Source organism: Lucilia cuprina, chromosome 5, assembly GCF_022045245.1.
Source record: "Lucilia cuprina isolate Lc7/37 chromosome 5, ASM2204524v1, whole genome shotgun sequence".
Lineage (NCBI taxonomy): Eukaryota > Metazoa > Arthropoda > Insecta > Diptera > Calliphoridae > Lucilia > Lucilia cuprina.
The window spans coordinates 49265951-49288129 of record NC_060953.1 but is presented as its reverse complement, the minus strand read 5'-3'; the positions used below and the strand labels follow the sequence as shown (position 1 = coordinate 49288129).

The following is a 22179-nucleotide window of genomic DNA, read 5'->3' as shown; positions in this document are numbered from 1 at the left end:
GTTATAAAAAATTGATAATTTGTCGAAGTTTTTCAAATATTAATTAGAATTTTCAAATTAAATCCTTATGATGTATTGATTATTAGAAAACAACGAATATTTCGAATCGAAATTTTCACCACTTTTCACTTTTTTGGAACAAAGTAGTCGACTTCGACTTTTTTCGACAAAAAGTCGATTGTTCGATTATTCGAAAGTCGATTTATAGAACCCTAGTGTAGGGTATAAAAACAACATTACTTTTAATACATATGGTAACATCTCTGATGGCATCTTTACACATTCACCTTTAACTCATTGGCAACACTTGCATTATTTCTCGTGGCTAACGTCGCAACGCAGACGTATCACTTAATTACAATACAATTTTCGTAATTTTTGCAATTAAATAAACAAATTGCTAAGCAAAATTTTAACTTGGTTAAAAGTTAAGCTCGAAAGTAATAAAAAAATATAAAAGAGAATAACGTAATACAAAGAAAATTAAATTTTTCATGGTGAAAAAAGAAAAACCAAGAAAAAAAATTGGATTTGAGAAGAAAAAAATTGCATTGTCGGTGTTTTGCTTGCCTGCAGCTGAAAACAAATTAAAACGTGTTATCTCTTTCTAACGTACGGCATAAGCGCATGCAATTGACAGTTAACGGTTGATGTGAGTGGAAAAGAAAATATAAAATGAATTATTAAAGAAAGAAAGAAAAAAGTAGTAAATAACAGACACACGGGTTTCATTGATACAAAGTGGAATTAAAACGTGGATAATAGTTTTTGTTTTTTTTTTTGTGAAATATATTCTTTGACAAGTGGCTGTTTTTAACAATTGAAATAAACAAAAGAACAAACGCCTTTTAAGATTTCTATTGATGATAAACAAATTATAATAAAACTTTTCTAAAACAAAATAAATAATAAAGTATTAAAAGTCTAGAAATAAACCTAATTTTTACAAAAAAAAGTATTTTTTGTTGAATTTTAAACCAACGTGATGAAGTAAGAAATTATTGTTGTTGTTAGTTTTCTTGAAAAGGCTATTAAAAAAACATAATACAAACAAAACGCAAATAACAAATTTTAATTAAAAACGATCATAATTTAATAATAACAAATTGTTTTGGCTGTAAAAGTATAATTAATTAAAACAGTCATTTTAACAAAATGTTCGTTTTGAGTGATCAAAAGTGAAAATTGGCTTTGATAGTGAATTTTTATTGTTTATTAAAAAAATAACAAAAAAAAAAAACAACAACAGAATAATTTAATATATATTTTTATTTAAAGTGTGAGTAGATATTTTTTATTATTTGTCTGGTAATTCAAAAAAAAATTTTATTAATTTAATAAATTTGTAACAAAAAAACTTTAAATGCAATTAAAATATAAAAAATTCTCTTCTCATTCTCTCATTTATCATTTAAAATGTATTACATACATACAAATATACATATTTACATGTATGCACGTGCTCTTTTTTTCTTGTTTTGCTAAGTTCAGTCGTCTTAACAGCTTGTTTACAATTACGACAGCTAACGACAGGCGGCATGCGTTAAAACCAATTATTTTTACAGTGCAGGAACGATGTTTTTAATTGTAATTACATTTTTGTTTTTATATCATAAACTATCCAAGTGGATACCCACAAATAAAGGTAGTATGTCCACCTTAAAGTATACCTTTTGATATGACTGTTTGTCCATGTAAACAACATTTTTAAACATATTTTGTTGGAATTTTGAAAATAAGTGAAATTTTCTTTTGAAATTAGTAAACATAGAAAAGGTATACATAGAACTGAAACTGAGTATGAATGACATAACCTAAGTCTGCTGTCAAAAACCTAAGTCGTGAGAATGTATTAGTTGAAAAATATTTAACCCAACAAACACAAACTCTTTCGTTTAAAAAGTTTTTATATTTTTGTTTGATATTATATTTCGAAATAATTTTATGAAATAATGTTTTGAATTAGCCATTTTTATTCAATATCAGTTGACCAATGTAAGAAAGATCTTCATTAAAAATTATTCTTAATTTTAAATAAACTCTTTGTGTTTGCTGGGTTGAGTCAATATTGACACTTGAAAATTATATTAAAAAAATAAAAACGATTGAAAAATTTGTTTTTTTCTGAAAATGTTTTTAATTAATTAATTTTATGGGAAAACTTAACTTTTAGCAGTGTTTATTGCAGCAGCAGGTGCTATTTTGCCAAAGGAATTGTGCTAATGCTAAAATTAACGCTTGATATGAACGATTATTGTTAATTTCAAAGCAGACCAAATGCAGTCTAAATACACCCTACACCACACCAATGGGAACGGTATTTTGTTTATGTCTTAAAGTTTGTAACACCTGCGTCGATGTAATGATGTAATCCGCCCATAAATTAGCCTATTGAACTTTTTTGTAAGCGGTACATGGTAACAAGAATAGGGTATTTATAAAATTCGACTCAACAAATTTTATATATACGAAATTTTGACTATATATTGTTATAATGAGTATTACATTCATTAATTAAGCAAACATCAATCTCTTGAATATAACTTCTACATTAAAAAATACTAAATAACTTATTGCTGCTTACTCGCAAAGTGGTAGGGTATGATGTATTCGGATACATTTTGTACTTTCATATTTTTGTTATTTTATGTAAACAAAAATAAAAATACTCATACAATTGTATTAAATTCACACAGAACCTGTACATGTGAGAGAGTAATATTTCTTACTCTCAGTAACACTTCTATTTATTTTTCTATGTTAGTAAATATAGGTCCATTATTTGATCTAACCCCATACAACCAGACCTTTCGATTTGGGGTTTTTAGCTCTTAACCTACATCAAATATACTAGGATAGATGTATATTTGGACCCATCTTTAGAAAACTTGTGTTTCATTGTTTCATCTAAATTAATGTAGATTTAACGTAAAAGCTTATTTTTAATAAAATTTATATAATTACAGAGTTTTATATGATCGTCCATGCCTGTTTTTTACCTTTCTTTATGTATGGACATTTTCCACAGATTGGAATGGGGATTATTAGGTTCTTATGAAATGTCTTATTTAAAGTATCTCTAGAACCGATAATATCTAGGTACTTCCTTTTTTTAGTTGAACCTAAGGGATGATACATTTTTGTTGCATTTAAAGATTTTGTTATTAATTAATAATATAAAAATCTAAAATATTAAGTAAAAAAATTTATTGAAAAAGTTGTTATAAAAAAAATACTTTCTTCCCTTTATTAACTTCTACGAGCAAAATATTTATTCTGTCACAAAATAACTTCTTTTAAAGCGATTGTGCAAAAAGTGTGCATTATTTTCTTATTTTACTCTTTGTTCATACTCAGGAAAAAGTAGTAAAAAAATACATCCAGCTTCAACATTTTTTCTTACGTAGCAGAAAATCTTGTATGTGGAATGGATATTGGTGGTAAGTGTGTGTGCATTTCCGTTACACAATACAAATAATGGTCATGACACTCTCCTCCCCCTAAATACACCAAAACACACATATCCTTTTCCTATTAATACACAAATAACTTGAAAATTTTTATGACTACCTATAAATACTAATAAAATTATTTATTAATAAAAATAATAAACAATTATATGAGTTTAAAGGATACGGTTTCAAATTGTAATAAAATCTGCTTTGTAATAGTATAGTATTGATATGTAGATAGATAGATTAATAAATAGATATATAGATAGATAGATAGATAGATAGATAGATAGATAGATAGATAGATAGATAGATGGATAGATAGATAGATAGATAGATAGATAGATAGATAGATAGATAGATAGATAGATAGATAGATAGAGATAGATAGATAGATAGATATATAGATAGATAGATAGATAGATAGATAGATAGATAGATAGATAGATAGATAGATAGATAGGTAGATAGATAGATAGATAGATAGATAGATAGATAGATAGATAGATAGATAGATAGATAGATAGATAGATAGATAGGTAGATAGATAGATAGATGATAGATAGATAGATAGATAGATAGATAGATAGATAGATAGATAGATAGATAGATAGATAGATAGATAAATGGATAGATAGATAGATAGATAGATAGATAGATAGATAGATAGATAGATAGATAGATAGATAGATGGATGGATAAATAGATATATAGATAGATAGATAGATAGATAGATAGATCGATCGATCGATAGATAGATAGATTTCAAAACTAATTCAAATAGAATACGTTTTTTGCAAGCTCTGTAATATTATATTGCAAATATGTATGTACTTTTTACAATGATTCATTTAACTAATAATATTTATAGTATAAAATAAACTAAAAATACACATTCTTTATACATACATACTTATCTACTTGTTTGCAACAAACACAGGCGATATAGCATCACACAAATGTTTTTGTTTTTACTTTATTAATGGAATAAATTGGCACTTTTCCCAGAAATTGTTCGTTATTAAAAACTAATATTTATTTACTTTTTTATAAACAATTATTAGCACATACATACATATGTATGTAGATATGTGCATCTATATCTATAAAAAGTATTTCATACGTATATTATAGGTAAATATCTTTGTTTTTTTTTTTATTTTTTCTAAAATTTCTTACCCGTAATAAAAAAGTAACAAAAATTGCAGTTAGGTCCTAAAAAATGATCGAAACAAATTCGTTGTAAACATTACATTTGTATGTAAAGTAATTAATCAAACAATAACAAATTGCGGATAACGTTTATTGCTTTTTATAAGTATAATTAAATATATTATTCATATATAAATTGCTATTATTTGTAGGGAAAAAGCACACACAAATTTAACATTAATAGGGGAAAACCCTCATAAGTAGCAATTGACATAGAGAACAACAACAACAACAACAAGAAAGAAGAAGAACAGAACATAGAAATCCATAAAAGCAACAATGTGATGTATATAGAAAAATTACAACACTGCAATGCATTTAAATGCAATGGTAACCCTATTATCCGTTTCATTGCCAACATAGTCCGCTCACTGACAACTGCGAACGAACGAACGTAGATATGAAACACAGTACAAACGAGAACAATTGATATTAAAAACAGGGCGAAAGTTAAACGGTGACGACGACGTCGACTACTTATTCAATGCTTAAGAAAAAATATTTTTTTCGGAATATTCATTGTGAAAAAATGATTAAATATTATATACTACATTAATTTAATGTAATATAATTGCAAATAAAGTGAAATACTACAAATTAAACAAGTATTTAAACAATTTTCTTATGAATTTCAAGAATGAAAAAAAACTTTTACCCAAAAAAGTGAATTGAGGAAAGAAAAAAAATTTTTTTTGTGAAAAAAAGGTGGTGGTGAATTTGCAAATTGGAAGAAGAAATAAAAAAAAAGTTATTCATACAAGGAAAAGAAGAAGAAGTAGTATAAAAGAAGGAAAAAAAGAAAAAAATATAACTTATACATATGTGTTGAAATAAAAAAAAGAAAAAAGTAATAAAAATTATAAAAAATAAAAGAATTTATTAAAGAAAACAATTTTTGATTATTAAAACACAAAAAAATAATAAAACGCAGAAGAAACAAATTATTAAAAGTCATTGAAAAAACGCAAACACGGGCCAGCAGAAGGAACAAAGATAATAGAAAGAAAAAAATAAACTGACATTTACAAACCGAATCGAAACAGTATAAAAGTAAAAAAAGAAAAAAATATTGAAAAAAAAAACATACGAAAAAATGTATAAGATACAACACAAGACAATGATGATGATAATGGATATAAAGTGAAATTGAAAGCTTTAATTAATTTTCAAAAATTCATAAATTGAATTAAAGATTTTTTAAATAATTTAACTAAAAAAAAATAAATTTCTAAAAAAAAAACAATTTTTTGTGTTTAAAAAAAAGCTATTAACGAAAAAAAGCAAATATTATAAATAAAGAAACAATTTTTTTAAGGGTACGTACGTCGATCGTACGTACACCCGTAACGCGTCGTTCACCTTAAAAAAAAGTATCCAACCAAACCAAATCAACCAGCCAGCCAGCCACCTTTTTCTTCTTAACCACTTGCTTCATTTGGGCCTCATTCATTGAAATACGAAAAAACACACAAGTGGAGCAAAGAGCTGCAAGAAATAGATCTAAATAGTAGCAAAAACAAAAAAGTATAATAAACAAGCTCCACCTAAAAAAACTGAAGAAAAATATCATCATCATCATCACACCATATTCTGCAAATACTCGCTCTCGTTTTAAACATAAAAAAGAGTGTTTTTTTAGCTGAAATAATCTAAATTATTTAAAATTAACTTCTTTCCTCCCTTGGTCAAAACTTTAAGGAAAATTCTTTAAAAATGGAATATTATTTAGGTTTGTAATATATATATTTTCCTTAATTCGTACATTATGTTGTTTTCTTCTCATATTTACACACACACATAATCGCTGTAAATTTTTGCATATCCTCTGGAAATTTAATATGTATTTTTTCATTCTTCGCTTTTTCTTTTTTTTTGCGTTTATTAACAACTATATAATTATTGTGTAATATTGCCCCTTTCGCAAAACGCAAAGAAAGAAAGGAAAACATGTGTTGTTCATTGTTATCCATCCATTTCTCATTTTTCTTTTTTGAACAATATTCCACTACCTCACAGTGATGTGGATAGGATAAACATTTTTAAAAATAATTTGTGACTTGAGTAATTAATAGAATATAGTTATTACTGCTATTTGAGTCAGATATATTACCGATCATGCTGTTTCATCGGACATAAAATCATTAATTGTACAACGTCATCTATATTTGTAAAATTTGGTTTATCGAATAGATTAGTTTAAGTTCAATTATAGTTTAGTTATAGTTCATTATTAGGACGGTTTTAGGTTTATTCCAGTTCAGTTATACTTCAGTTCTAGTTCATTTCCAATACAGTTCTAGTACAATTCCAGTTCAGTTCTATTTCAGTTCTACTTCAGTTCTAGTTCAGTTCTAGCTCAGTTCTAGTTCAGTTCTAGTTCAGTTTTAGTTCATTTCTAGTTCAGTTCTAGTTAAGTTCTAGTTCAGTTGTAGTTCAGTTCTTGTTCAGTTCTAGTTTATTTCTACTTTAGTTGCAGTTCAGTTCTAGTTCAGTTCTAGTTCAGTTCTAGTTCAGTTCTAGTTCAGTTCTAGTTCAGTTCTAGTTCAGTTCTAGTTCAGTTCTAGTTCAGTTCTAGTTTAGTTCTGGTTCAGTTCTAGTTTAGTTCTACTTCAGTTCTAGTTCAGTTCTAGTTCAGTTCTAGTTCAGTTCTAGTTCAGTTCTAATTCAGTTCTAGTTCAGTTCTAGTTCAGTTCTAGTTCAGTTCTAGTTCAGTTCTAGTTCAGTTCTAGTTCAGTTCTAGTTCAGTTTTAATTCAGTTCTAGTTCAGTTCTAGTTCTGCTCTAGTTCAGTTCTAGTTCAGTTCTAGTTCAGTTCTAGTTCAGTTCTAGTTCAGTTCTATTTCAGTTCTATTTCAGTTCTAGTTCAGTTCTAGTTCAGTTCTAGTTCAGTTCTAGTTCAGTTCTAGTTCCATTTCTAGTTCAGTTCTAGTTCAGTTCTAGCTCAGTTCTAGTTCTAGTTCAGTTCGAGTTGTGTTCTAGTTCAGTTCTAGTTCAGAACTAGTTCAGTTCTAGTTCAATTCTAATTCAGTCCTAATTCATTGTAGTTTTGTTCTGGATCAGTCCTAAATCATTCTAGTTCAGTTCTAGTTCATTCCAGATCAGTTCTAATTACATATCTATTTCAGTTTTACTTCGTTTTTTAGAACAGTTAAAGATTAATATTACACTTCTAGTTCAGTTCTTGAATATTTTAAGTTTAGTTTTAGTTCAATGATTTTGCTCCTTTAATATATGAAAATCCATCTGTTCTTAGTTTATATTAGAAATTTTCTACTAATGATCCAACAACTTTCATTTCAATAATTCATAGGATTAGCAAAATTTGCCATGCGGGTTATAATGTGTAACATATGTATTATGCAGGATATACACACATTAAATAAAACGCAGTTAATATACATACGTATATACATACATACGGACAATAACAACAACCATTTGAGTTTTTTGTCAAAAAAAAAAAAACAAAAAGATTGATTTTGTCAGAAATTTTTGCCTGTTTGTTATTGTGGGTTTTTGTATTTCATCAAAGGACTAAATAATAATCAGCTGTTTACAGTCTTTAGCTATTTCAAGATACTATACCCTGATTATTAAATAATTTGAAGATTTAATTGCAGATGTTTTTTTCATAATATTTTCTACAGTTGTTTTTTAAGTTTTGGAATAACCAAAAAATAGATTTCTCCTAAATTTCATTAAAATATGTATTACATTTTATATCTAAGCCGTAGTATTACACATTATACTTTTAAGTTTAAGATAAAATCAATAGTGTTGTAATTGAAAAATATATTTAATTTATAAATTTTCTCTTTTTTTTAGACTATTTTAAATATACAGTGATATTCTTGTTTAATTTTTATTACTTTCATATGTTTATAAAATATTGAAATTCATTAGAGTTTACTTAAATGTGTTGTTGTACACAGAGAATATAATTTCTGTTTTATTTTAGTGCTTTTCCATTCATTATCGTTTCTTTCGTTCTACATTATTTAATAAAATTTTTAACTTTTTTCCTTTTTATTTTTGCATTGTTTGACATTTTACACATATTTTTCTGAAGTTTCTTTTATTTACTCGTTTACGACGAGAGACTTGCATTTTTTGCTTCTTCTTCTTCGTCTATTGTATTATGTGTATAATTCCTATATACTTGTGCCGTTTTTGTTGTTATTTTCGTCTTCTTTAACCTGCCAGATTATTAAAAAAAATACCATTTGATTTTATAGTTGTACTTTTCGTTTTTCAAATTCACTACTAAAAATGCTATAAGAAGAGAAAGGGGGTGGCGGTGTTGTAGTATTAAATTTAAAATGTCTTGTCTAGTTTTTCCTATTAGTATGTTTATGGGTTTCTTTTAACGGTTTTCAATCAACTACTATGGACAAGTTTTTTTTTTACCAAAAAAAGTGGTTTTCCATTTGTTTGTGTGTAATTCGATTGTATTGTTGTGGCCTGGCTTGATTGTCTGTCTCTATATACATACATAGGTATTATCTTATATAATTTAAGTTTTTAATAATACCAAGTAATCTTTAAAATTGTTATTATTTTAATAGTTTAATATTAATCTTTAAGAAGTAAAAGTATTAATACGACTATACCGAATTCTATATACCCTGCACTAAAACATGTTTGGTTTCTAAGTATCTCCGAGTGAAAGATAATCTTTTTTTAAAAGACAATATTAGTCATTTTTAATTAAATGTTTGCTCTTTAGTAATTAAGTTTTTATAAGTTCCAATTCAGTTCTATTTCAGTTCTAGTTCAGTTCTAGTTCAATTCTAGTATAGTTCTAGTTCAGTTCTAGTTCAGTTCTAGTTCAATTCTAGTATAGTTCTAGTTCAGTTCTAGTTTTTTTTATTTTTTTCTAGTTCAGTTCAGTTCTAGTTCAGTTCTAGTTCAGTTCTATTTCAGTTCTAGTTCAGTTCTAGTTCAGTTCTAGTTCAGTTCTAGTTCAGTTCTAGTTCAGTTCTAGTTCAGTTCTAGTTCAGTTCTAGTTCAGTTCTAGTTCAGTTCTAGTTCAGTTCTAGTTCAGTTCTAGTTCAGTTCTAGTTCAGTTCTAGTTCAGTTCTAGTTCAGTTCTAGTTTAGTTCTAGTTCAGTTCTAGTTCAGTTCTAGTTCAGTTCTAGTTCAGTTCTAGTTCAGTTCTAGTTCAGTTCTAGTTCAGTTCTAGTTCAGTTCTAGTTCAGTTCTAGTTCAGTTCTAGTTCAGTTCTAGTTCAGTTCTAGTTCAGTTCTAGTTCAGTTCTAGTTCAGTTCTAGTTCAGTTCTAGTTCAGTTCTAGTTCAGTTCTAGCTCAGTTCTAGTTCATTTCTAGTTCAGTTCTAGTTCTTGTTCAATTCTAGTTCAGTTTTAGTTCAGTTCTAGTTCAGTTCTAATTCAGTTCTAGTTCAGTTCTAGTTCAGTTCTAGTTCAGTTCTAGATCAGTTCTAGTTCAGTTCTAGATCAGTTCTAGTTCAGTTCTAGTTCAGTTCTAGTTCAGTTCTAGTTCAGTTCTAGTTCAGTTCTAGTTCAGTTCTAGTTCAGTTCTAGTTCAGTTCTAGTTCAGTTCTAGTTCAGTTCTAGTTCAGTTCTAGTTCAGTTCTAGTTCAGTTCTAGTTCAGTTCTAGTTCAGTTCTAGTTCAGTTCTAGTTCAGTTCTAGTTCAGTTCTAGTTCAGTTCTAGTTCAGTTCTAGTTCAGTTCTAGTTCAGTTCTAGTTCATTTCTAGTTCATTTCTAGTTCAGTTCTAGTTCAGTTATATAAAGCTTCATTTGAGGTTTTTACAAAATATCGCATTCAAATTTATTAAACAAAATTTTAAAATTTCATAAAAATTTTCCTAAAATTTTAAGTTGTTATTAAAACTTAGTTTTTACTAAAATTTTAAATCTTTACTAAAATTTTAAATTTTTACTAAAATTTTAAATTATACTAAAATATTAAATTTTTTCCTAAAATTTTAAATTTTAACTAAAATTTTAAATTTTACTAAAATTTTAAATTTTTTCCTAAAATTTTAAATTTTTACTAAAATTTTAAATTTTTACTAAAATTAAAAATTTTCACAAAAATTTAAATTTTCTTAAAAAATTTACGTTTTTTAAAAATTGTTTTCTACCAAAATCTTTCATAATTAATAACAATTTTATTGATTTTATTAGAGTTAGAATGTTATCTAAAATTGAAGTCAACTTTTCTATCATTGGCAGCCACCCTAACAGTTATAGTACATATGTATGTATGAATAAATGTGTGCATACATACTTATAAATATTACATCATTTACATATGAACTCTAATGCAAATTTTGTGAAACCATAGAAATTAATACAATAAATTAAGAAATAAATTATTATTTCAATTAAATTAATACATATCTTGGCGGCATATAGTACTTTTAAAGTTATTATTTTATTGCATTTGTCATAAACTTGTTTTTTTTACTCCATATGTTTTTTTATGGCAAAAAACATCATAATTTCTGTTTAACACAAAAAAAAAACTAGCAAATACATAAATATAGACAATTTTAGTTCGAAATACTGAAAATAGTTTTTATGGAAAAATGCATAAGCTTTTTGCATAGACCTTCTGTTTCGATTTTTTTTTACCATATTTTTCAATTGTTACAGTTATTTTAATTGTTATTTTTGAAATATATTATGATTTTATCTAACTTGCCTTTTAAAATGAAAAGATTTTTCAAAATTTCCTAGTTTTCCCTTGACTATGTACAATATTTATAATAAAATCAATAATAACAAACATAACATGATGATAATTTAAATTGATGTTTTTGTTTTTCTTTCCTCTTTTTCTCTCTTTCCCTCTCATATTTTCCTATTATACTTTTGCTGCACACAACAATTTTCTTATAATATCTTTATCTGTATATTTGTTTGTCTATTTGTAGGGGGTTATGTTTATATGAATGGGGATGGAGTGAAGATACCACCACCTGTTGCTACCACCGTCTATGCGAATGTTCCTGTTGATACGGCAGTGTTAGCGACCAATTTATACGGTCCAACTACACAATTGGCAGCTCCAGCAGCAACACACATCCCATTGATAGCGACAGCTGCTGGTCCACAACCACCACATCATCAAGCTTTACAGGTGGCAGCAGCGCCTGGTCAACATCAACAATTGATAGCAGCTCACACCGCTGCGGCTCACCCACAACAGCCTACATTACAAACAGTACAGGCGGCAGCAGCCGCGGCTGCTGTAGCAGCAGCTACACCCCAACACACAGCACCACATCAAATACAAGGCCATCCTCAACAAGCCCACTTGCAGTACGCCCATCAGCAAACAGCCATTGCTGCTGGTGGCCAGCAGGGCCCAACGGTTACGACAACAACGATTGATAACACCGAATATACAGTCATGAATGGAGCCATAACTCAAGACGGCACAGTCGTCTGTTACAGTCAAGATGATTTGCAGGTTGCTGGTGTCGTTGGTGCGCCCGTTGCTGCGGGCGGTGGTAATGTCACGAATTTAGTTGCTGTCGATCAAATGTCTGGTACACCGGTCACAGCAGCCACTGCTCAGCAGCAACAACAACAACAGCAACACAATGTTCATGCTCAACATCATGTTATCCTTAATAATGGTCCACCACCTTCCGCAACCACGACCCTACAGCAACAACAATCACAACAACAACAGGTTGTCGCTGGTAATAGCAACAACACAAATATTAGCTCTTCATCAAATTCAAGTGGCAATACGGGCGATAATAGTGGGATACCATTGGAACAACTTAAACAAATGTTAGCCACACAATTGGAATATTATTTTTCGAGGTAAGTTTAGAGACAAAATAAGTGAAAATTCCTTAAAGCAAAAAACAAAAAAAAAAAAAAAAATATCTTCCTATCTGTTTCTGTTTATTAATCTATCTATCTATCTATCTATCTATCTATCTATCTATCTATCTATCTATCTATCTATCTATCTATCTATCTATCTATCTATCTATCTATCTATCTATCTATATCTATCTATCTAATCTATCTAATCTATCTAATCTATCTAATCTATCTAATCTATCTAATCTATCTAATCTATCTAATCTATCTATCTATCTATCTATCTATCTATCTATCTATCTATCTATCTATCTATCTATCTATCTATCTATCTATCTATCTATCTATCTATCTATCTATCTATCTATCTATCTATCTATCTATCTATCTATCTATCTATCTATCTATCTATCTATCTATCTATCTATCTATCTATCTATCTATCTATCTATCTATCTATCTATCTATCTATCTATCTATCTATCTATCTATCTATCTATCTATCTATCTATCTATCTATCTATCTATCTATCTATCTATCTCTATCTATCTATCTATCTATCTATCTATCTATCTATCTATCTATCTATCTATCTATCTATCTATCTATCTATCTATCTATCTATCTATCTATCTATCTATCTATCTATCTATCTATCTATCTATCTATCTATCTATCTATCTATCTATCTATCTATCTATCTATCTATCTATCTATCTATCTATCTATCTATCTATCTATCTATCTATCTATCTATCTATCTATCTATCTATCTATCTATCTATCTATCTATCTATCTATCTATCTATCTATCTATCTATCTATCTATCTATTTTCTATCTATCTTTCTATCTATCTATCTATCTATCTATCTATCTATCTATCTATCTATCTATCTATCTATCTATCTATCTATCTATCTATCTATCTATCTATCTATCTATCTATCTATCTATCTATCTATCTATCTATCTATCTATCTATCTATCTATCTATCTCTATCTATCTATCTATCTATCTATCTATCTATCTATCTATCTATCTATCTATCTATCTATCTATCTATCTATCTATCTATCTATCTATCTATCTATCTATCTATCTATCTATCTATCTATCTATCTATCTATCTATCTATCTATCTATCTATCTGTCTTCATATATTCGCAATATATTGATTTTTTTGATTTATATTTTCAGAGAAAATTTAGCAAACGACTCTTGGCTGCTATCACAAATGGACAGTGATCAATATGTCCCCATATGGACAGTGGCCAACTTTAATTTAGTTAAAAAATTAACAAAAGATATTAAACTTATAACAGAAGTGCTTAGGGAATCACCGAATGTGCAAGTAGACGAAGATGGTCTCAGAGTACGACCAAATCACAAAAGATGCATTATAATATTACGTGAAATTTCTGATCAAACTCCAGTTAAAGATGTTAAGGTAATAAAGAACTTTAAAAAAAATCGATTTCAATAAATAATAATATTGTTGTATTTACATTCTACAGAACATTTTTAACAATGAAAACTGCCCACGCGTTATTTCGTGTGAATTTGCTGGCAATAACTCATGGTATATAACTTTTGAATCAGATGAAGATGCACAAAAAGCTTTTAAATATTTAAGAGAAGATGTTAAAGAATTTCAGGTAAATTCCTATATAAAACATCGATTTTTGATTATTATTTAATATTTTATTATATATTTAGGGTAAACCAATAATGGCTCGAATGAAAGCAAAACCATTTATAAATAGATTACCAATCGGTCCAGTATCAACTATTAAAAATGGCTTCCGTTTGACTTCACCACCAGCCGCTGTATACGATCCAAATGCTGCTGCTGCAGCGGCTGTTGCTTATAGTGCAGCTCCGCAACGTTTTGTTTATGCTGCCAATGGAGCAGCAATGACGCAACCACCAGTACCATATAATGGTCAATTACATTTAATTGTAAGTTTTTTTTTGTGGATTAGTTAATTTGAATTTCATTCTAAATATTAAGTTATATTATTTACATTACAGCAATTCCAACAGCAACAATTCTATCCCGGTATTGTTACACCTTGGCCTACTGCGGCTGCTGCAGCTGTAGCAGCAGCCGCAACCACAGCACATGGTCAGAATTTCTATGAGATTGGAAATGTTTTTGCAGCCAATGGTTTGCCTCCTGCAGTACCTGCATATGCCACAACAGCACCACCTCCTACACAAACTCCTGGTTTAACTGGCAGCACAAAACCGCAAAGCGGTGGCGGCGGTGGTGGTGGTGGCGGAGGCGGTGGACGCTATAACAACAATCATCGTAATAATTCTGGCAACAGTGGTGGTCAGAGCGGCGGTGGTCATCGTAAGCAGCAACGCAACACAAACCTCCAACAGTTGCAACAAACTCCCCAACCTCAACCCCAATTGGCTGGCAACAATATAATTGTATCTAGTGTAAGTGTTGGTGGAGCTGGTGGTCTGGTCGGCGTTATGCCCACCGCAATTGTCGATCCCCATCAACAGCAGCAAACTATGACGCAACAGCATCAAATGCAACAACAACAACCACCACCTAATCAACAGCAACAACAGACTTCAAGTCAACAGCAGCCTGGCTCTCAGCAAAGTAGTAATACAAGACATTATTCAAGCATGAAACCAAATACTGGTAAAGATAAAGGTTTACTTTAAATATTTATTAAATGATTTACTGTGTTTTTAAAATAACATTTTATATATTTCTTTTTATTATTTTCAAAGGTGGCATACCGAAATCTTCTATCGATAAATCGTATGGTGGTGGTGGCAATACGAATGCTCTTAGCAGTCATCATCATTACAGTGCGCAAAATCAAACTACTCATCATGTACAAACACAACAACAACAGCAGCAGCAGCAACAACCTCAGCAAATGAGTGGCGGAGGCGGTGGTGCTGCTGCAACACACATACAACAAACTCACTATCAAATGCCTTCCTCAAATACACAAACTGGTGCAATGCAGCATACTTCCTATACGGCACATAATGTACCAACTGTTTCAGCACAACAGCATCATCATCAGCAGCAACAGCAGATCCATCAACAGCAACAACAACAACAGCAGCACGATCTACAAGACGATGTTAATGTTGAGGTTGTGCATCAATCACAAATTGTTGTACAACATGTACCACAACAAGGACATCATCATAATCCACGTAATAATGTTACTTCATCGTCCTCTTCGTTGAATAATTCGGTTGGTGGAAGTGGCGTCGGCGGCGGTGGCAGTGGTGCTGGAAAAGATCCGCCACATTGGTCTCAATCTCGCCCAAGACGAAGAAGACGTGATGATGATAATTCAGGAATGACTTACTCACCTAATAATCGTGTTGGCGGCGGAGGTGGAGGAGGAGGCGGAGGGGTTAGTATTACAACATTTTATACTACAGTACCTACTAACAATTGTTGTTATTTGACGACCACAACTGGTAGCAGTAATAGCATACTAGTAGATTTAGGTGTTGGGGGTTTTGGTGTGTTAGGTGGCGGCTTAGGGGGCGTAGACGCCCATTTTGTAACTGGTAGTAGTAGAGAAGCGGCTGATGTTAGCAGAGGCTTTGGCAGTTATATAAGTCATATTAACGTGATGGAAGGAGAGGGAGTCTGCGGCGGCGGAGGCAATGTTAGTGGACAAATGTATTCAGTTGCTAGCAATCCCACCTCCACCACCATCACCACTACCAATACCCATAATAATAATATAACAAATAATATTGTCACACAAACAGCCAATGTCACCACTAGCAACAGCAACAGTATCAGCAGTAGTAGCGGCAATAATCAAACTTCTCAGCCTTCCTCAACAACATTTCTTTATAAATATAAAGAACGTTTCTCTCAAAAACTATCTACAACCACTAATTATAATAATAATCATAATACCAATTCCAGTAATAGTAATAGTTTAAATACTTCTATAACTACCACTAAAAATGTCAACAAAAACAACAACATTTATAATAATAATAATAATAATTCAAATAATAATAATAATACCACTACTAATCATAGTAATAATAACAATAGTAAAAGTTTTGTAATTCAACAACATCTAATAAAATCTTCTAATTTTCAACAGCAATCGTATAATTCGTCGCATCATTCTCAACAGCAGCAGCAACAACAAAGTGGTGGCAATTCAGGTGGCGGGGGAGGAGGAGGAGGTAGTGTTATGTCTTCTTCCCAAGGCGGTAGTCATCATCATTCAAATCGCAATGATATTAGTGGTGGTGGCCATCATGGCGGTGGTGGTGGTGGTTATACGTCGCATCGTAATGACAACGAACATCGCGGTGGTTATAAAGGTAACAATTATAATCCTCACTATAATAGCGGAGGCGGAGGAGGTGGCGGTGGTTCCCACTCCCACCATTCTTCTAACAATTCATCTTCACATCATCACAATCAACATCACAATACAGCGACATCATCAGGTTCCTCACAACAACAACAACAGCAACAATTACAACAGCAACAACATCATACTTCTTCCACTTCATCATCATCGTCACAACACCATTCAATGACAACTTCATCTTCTTCTACCCATCATTACAATCCACATCATCATAATCAAAATGAAGGTGGTGGTGGTGGTGGAGCTAGTGGAGGTGTCGGAGGAAGTGGTGGAGGCGGAGGAGGTATTGGGGGTGGAGGGAGTGGACGTGATGTTGGTGGTGGTGGTAGTGGTCGCAACTATGAAGGCGGCCGTCACACAGCTGGTGGTGGTTCTAGTTATGCTGGTAATAATGATAGATCTGGTGGAGGTCATGGTAGTGGAGGTGGCGGTGGAGGTCGCCATCATGACAACTATCATCATAACAGCCATCACCAGAGCCATCATCAACATCACCATCATCAGCAGCAACAGCAACAACAGCAGCAACAAAATGCTACACCACCACAACCGCCGCAATTTGACTTAGAAGCAGCAGCTTTTCCACCACTGCCAGGTGAGTTTGGAATACTACTACTCTATATACTCTACTTGTTAATAATAAGTGCTTAAGAAACAGATTAAACAAAAAACACACATATCATTATGAATGTGCTTGATTGAGTCAGTCAAAATCAATCAGTAGATAAACAATTAATGATCTCTCACCCCCGTTAAGTAAAGTTTAGTAACAGTTAGCAATAGATAATCGGACGTAACTGTTATTTACTGTTATTTACTTGAAATAAGATCCCATGAAGAATGTAAATTACATTCCCTTAACATTTTTATAGATTACTTTTTTCAATTAATGAAATTAATTTTTATTTCATAAGTTACTTTTTTACTTATTTACTTACTTACATACTTATTTAATTACTTACTTACTTATTTACTTACTTAATTACTTACATACTTATTTAATTACTTACTTATTTACTTACTTACTTACTTACTCACTTACTTACTTACTTACTTACTTACTTACTTACTTACTTACTTACTTACTTACTTACTTACTTACTTACTTACTTACTTACTTACATACTTACTTACTTACTTAATTACTTACTTACTTACTTACTTTCTTATTTCTAGATCAATATAATGCGATTTTATATTTAAATATGCTTCATTTGTATACTTTTTTTTCAGCCACCTCATCGTCAGTGGCCTCTAGTAATGTTGCTGCAACCAGTGGTACCAATAATAAACAAACTGCCAGTGCATTACAACAACAACATCAGCAGCAACAACAACAGCAAGTGAGTTTAAATGATGCTACAACATCTGCCAATAATAACAACAACATGACTATCAATAGTAATAGTAACAACAATAGCAGCAACAGCATTAGTAGTACATCTGCTGACCAACATCATCAACAACAGCAACATCATCAGCAGCAGCAGCCAAAAAACGTCAATACTCAACCCTATCACCAGCAACATCAGCAATCACAACAACAAAATACAAGTAATAATTTAATAAATAGTTCCTCAATTAATTCGGGAAACGGTAATAACGGTGGTAGTGGTTGGGCAGAAAATCGTCTAGCTGATGTAGTACGTGGCAATGGTAATAACAACAACAACAATGCCAGTGGGGGAGGAGGTAAGAAATCTCGCAAAGATTCCGGCCACAACAATAAACAACATAATAATTTTTACCAACAACAAAGAGGTAATACAGCAGTTAGTCCAACGCCCAACGCTGGCGTTGGCGGTGGTAATATCAGTAGTAATATTACAACCACCATTGCCTCAAACGTCAACTCAACCAACAGCAACAACAATAACACCTCAACCTTAATTAACACACCCGCCATAGAAACTGCTAATATTGAAGATTTGAATAAACAACAACAACGCGATCATTTAAGCGCCAACAACAGTAAAAGCAACAACAATAATAATAAATCATTGACAAATAATAAACAAAATTCTAATTCTAATAACTCTGCAACTGTGATACCGTGTTTAACACAAAACAATACTAATACAACAAATATTAAAGGTAGCAGCAACATTGTTGCTGCCACATTTAACCCCACAATCTCATCATCTCCTATCACCGCTGACTGCAATAGCGGCAGCAGTAACTGTAGTAACAGCAGCGGTGGTCCAACTACTAATCTCCATGAAAAATTCAACAAGACTGAAGAATATTTGGTACATGCCATAAATAATCCAATTGCCACTGGAGGAGCAGTTGTAGGAACAGGAGGTGGTGTTGGTGTTCATCATAAATCTGGCTATGTTCACACTACAGCTTGTGCTAATAGTGGCGGTAGCTGTGGCAACAATGATTGCAACAACGAACGCAACAACAATACAAAAAATGTGTCATCTTCAACTGGCACTGCTGCCGCTGCTGTGTGCAGTGTGGCCACCATGACCACAAACCTTGCCGAATGCAGTCTAAACAATCATAAGAAACCACCTGCCATTGCAGCTTTAATTGCCAAAAAAGAGACGCCAAAAGATGCTACTAAGCAAAAAAATGCCTCCACATCAACTAGCTCAACATCTACAGAAAACATAGCCGCCGCTGTCGTCTCAAATTCTTTAAATAGTAGCAGCACTGGCATAATAGTTAATGCTGCTATTCTTCCTGTCACTGGTGGTGGTGGTAGCTCGGCTGCATCACGTTTAAGTTATGCTCAAGTGGCACAACGCAAAGATGATAATGCAGCTGCTGCAGTTAGTATTTTGTCACCCGTAGCTGTTAATAAACACGAAACAGCTGTAGGAACAAGCTCCTCCGTTATATCCTCCCCCTCCGTTGTATCCACTTCCATAAATTCTTCTTCCCCTTCAGTTGCTGTCAATAAAATTGAAGGGAATAATGATAAACATGTGGCCAATAATAATAATATAACTTCATCGTCAAGTAGTTGTAGTACAATTGTTGTTGGTTGTGCTAATAATGCAAATGTTGCAGCAGTGAGCGTTAACTCATCCTCCTCCTCATCGTCGTCGTCCTCCTGCTCCTCCTCAGGTGCTGGTGCTGCATCATCTATAACTGTAACTGGTGCTGTGAATAGTGGCAGTAATGTTCCAGTAACATTGCGCACTGAAATTTCCAAAGAAAAAGGTAGGTAAAGAGATAGATATATAGATAGATAGATAGATAGATAGATAGATAGATAGATAGATAGATAGATAGATAGATAGTTAGATAGTTAGATAGTTAGATAGTTAGATAGATAGATAGATAGATAGATAGATAGATAGATAGATAGATAGATAGATAGATAGATAGATAGATAGATAGATAGATAGATAGATAGATAGATAGATAGATAGATAGATAGATAGATACATAGATAGATAGATAGATAGATAGATAGATAGATAGATAGATAGATAGATAGATAGATAGATAGATAGATAGATAGATAGATAGATAGATAGATAGATAGATAGATAGATAGATAGATAGATAGATAGATAGATAGATAGATAGATAGATAGATAGATAGATAGATAGAGATAGATAGATAGATAGATAGATAGATAGATAGATAGTAGATAGATAGATAGATAGATAGATACATAGATAGATAGATAGATAGATAGATAGATAGATAGATAGATAGATAGATAGATAGATAGATAGATAGATAGATAGATAGATAGATAGATAGACAGACAGACAGACATGGAGAATAATTGTGTTTGAAAAACTTCATTTAATATTTCTTTTTTTTCAGACTTTTCTCGTGAAAATCGTCAATCAACAGGAAGTAGTAATGCAAATGTTGGCGGTGGCAGTAGTGTAAATAGTAGTAGTATAAATAACACAACATTTTCCTCGTCAAATACTGGTGGTGGCACGACACGTAATCATCAACGTGTCGAGGCAAAAGAGTTTAAAAACTCGCATACACGAGAACGCAATAGTGATGCTACTGAAAGTAGCAATGGCACTGGGGGTCGCAAATCACATAGAAACACTAATAATAACAACTAAATCCTAACGTCCTAATGTCATAGAACAACAAAAAAAAAAAGACTACGAATTGTAATATCAGTTAGTTGATGAACAAAAAAAAAAAAAAAAACAAATAGAAGAACATTTTTTTATTGAATTTACTATGTAAAAGTTTCAAAAGATAAGACGACACAAAAGAACTGATTTATCTGCTATATTCCCAAATGCATACATAATATGCATTTTATTATTATTTTTTGACTTTACGTTAAGCGTATATATTTTGAAAATATATTTATATATGTAAATGCTTATCGTTTTGAAACATAACTAATGATATATTTATTAGAATTGAACAAATAAAAATATATATATGCAGCCAACAAGACATTCGACCTTAGTGTCAAAGTATTTTAGAAATACAAAGTTAAAAAGTAAAGAAAAACGAACTAAAATGTTAAGGTTTCTTTTGCACTTAATAAAAAAAAACAGAAATAATATTGACTAGAGAACTTATTTTTTTTTGTATAGTAGATTTTCTGCGTTTAATTTATTATTATTTTTTTCCTTTAATTGTTTTTTGTTTCTTTTTTTTATAAATATATTTAAAAAAATATAATAATGTGTATTTAAAAACAAAATATATATAAATATAAAAGACTACTTACACACTATAATAGAATATTAAATATACTACAACTACTACTATTATCACTACTACTACTACTATTCTCTACTGCAACTACTACTATTTGCCTAAAATATATGGAAAAAATAAAAACAAACAAATAAAACTTTTGCTAATAATAAGATTAGTGCTAAATTAAACTTCATTAATTGAAAAGAAAAAATGAAATGGAATGAAATATCATCATCTATAATAAACATAAAATAATAATATACAAATATTAAGTTATAATACGTTTACAGTGTAATTGTATACGTACTAAAAGTAACTATAAAAAAATACCAATTAAAATATTAACTATATATCTACTACTATATACATATACTTCACAAAAAACTGGAAGTTTGTACAACAGAAATTACCTTAAAGGTGAGTTTTATTTTGTTTTGTTTTTAAATTATTTAAATTTATTTTTAAATTTTAAATATGATTTTTTTTGCTATATTTATATTGAAAAATATTACTATTTTTGGTTAATTTTAGTGGGGAGGGTATATTGGGTCTGTGCTAATGTTTGTAACGCATAATAATATTGGTCCTTTAGCCACTTTAAAGTATACCAATCGGCTCAGAATCGATTTAGCTGTGTCCGTCTGTAAGTTCGT

At 30.7% G+C, this 22179-nt stretch overlaps 1 protein-coding gene across 5 annotated transcripts; it reads left to right on the top strand.

The window, feature by feature from the left end:
* The first annotated feature begins 1064 nt into the window (after nt 1–1064).
* LOC111679306 (la-related protein Larp4B) lies at nt 1065–21747 on the top strand. 5 transcript variants are annotated; one of them, XM_046952179.1, is made up of 11 exons: nt 1065–1279; nt 3358–3440; nt 11565–12465; nt 13673–13922; nt 13990–14130; nt 14192–14434; nt 14507–15149; nt 15230–15876; nt 16594–17467; nt 18106–20046; nt 20666–21306. In XM_046952179.1, exons 2-11 carry the CDS (start codon nt 3428–3430, stop codon nt 20923–20925), a joined length of 5913 nt encoding a protein of 1970 aa, XP_046808135.1. In that variant the 5' UTR covers nt 1065–1279; nt 3358–3427; the 3' UTR covers nt 20926–21306. The 5 variants fall into 5 exon arrangements, with proteins under 5 accessions (XP_046808135.1, XP_046808137.1, XP_046808134.1 ...); XM_046952181.1 differs by lacking the exons at nt 1065–1279; nt 3358–3440 and adding exons at nt 4939–6393; nt 21698–21747 and having other exon boundaries at nt 20666–20701; XM_046952178.1 differs by lacking the exons at nt 1065–1279; nt 3358–3440 and adding an exon at nt 4942–6393.
* The last annotated feature ends 432 nt before the right edge of the window (nt 21748–22179 follow it).

What these genes read in the sequence shown, in the direction of transcription:
- LOC111679306 (XM_046952178.1), top strand. An exon ending in CTCCAGTTAAAGATGTTAAG is followed by an intron (nt 13,923 to 13,989) that starts GTAATAAAGAAC and finishes TACATTCTACAG; the next exon opens with AACATTTTTAACAATGAAAA. An exon ending in ATGGTCAATTACATTTAATT is followed by an intron (nt 14,435 to 14,506) that starts GTAAGTTTTTTT and finishes TTTACATTACAG; the next exon opens with CAATTCCAACAGCAACAATT.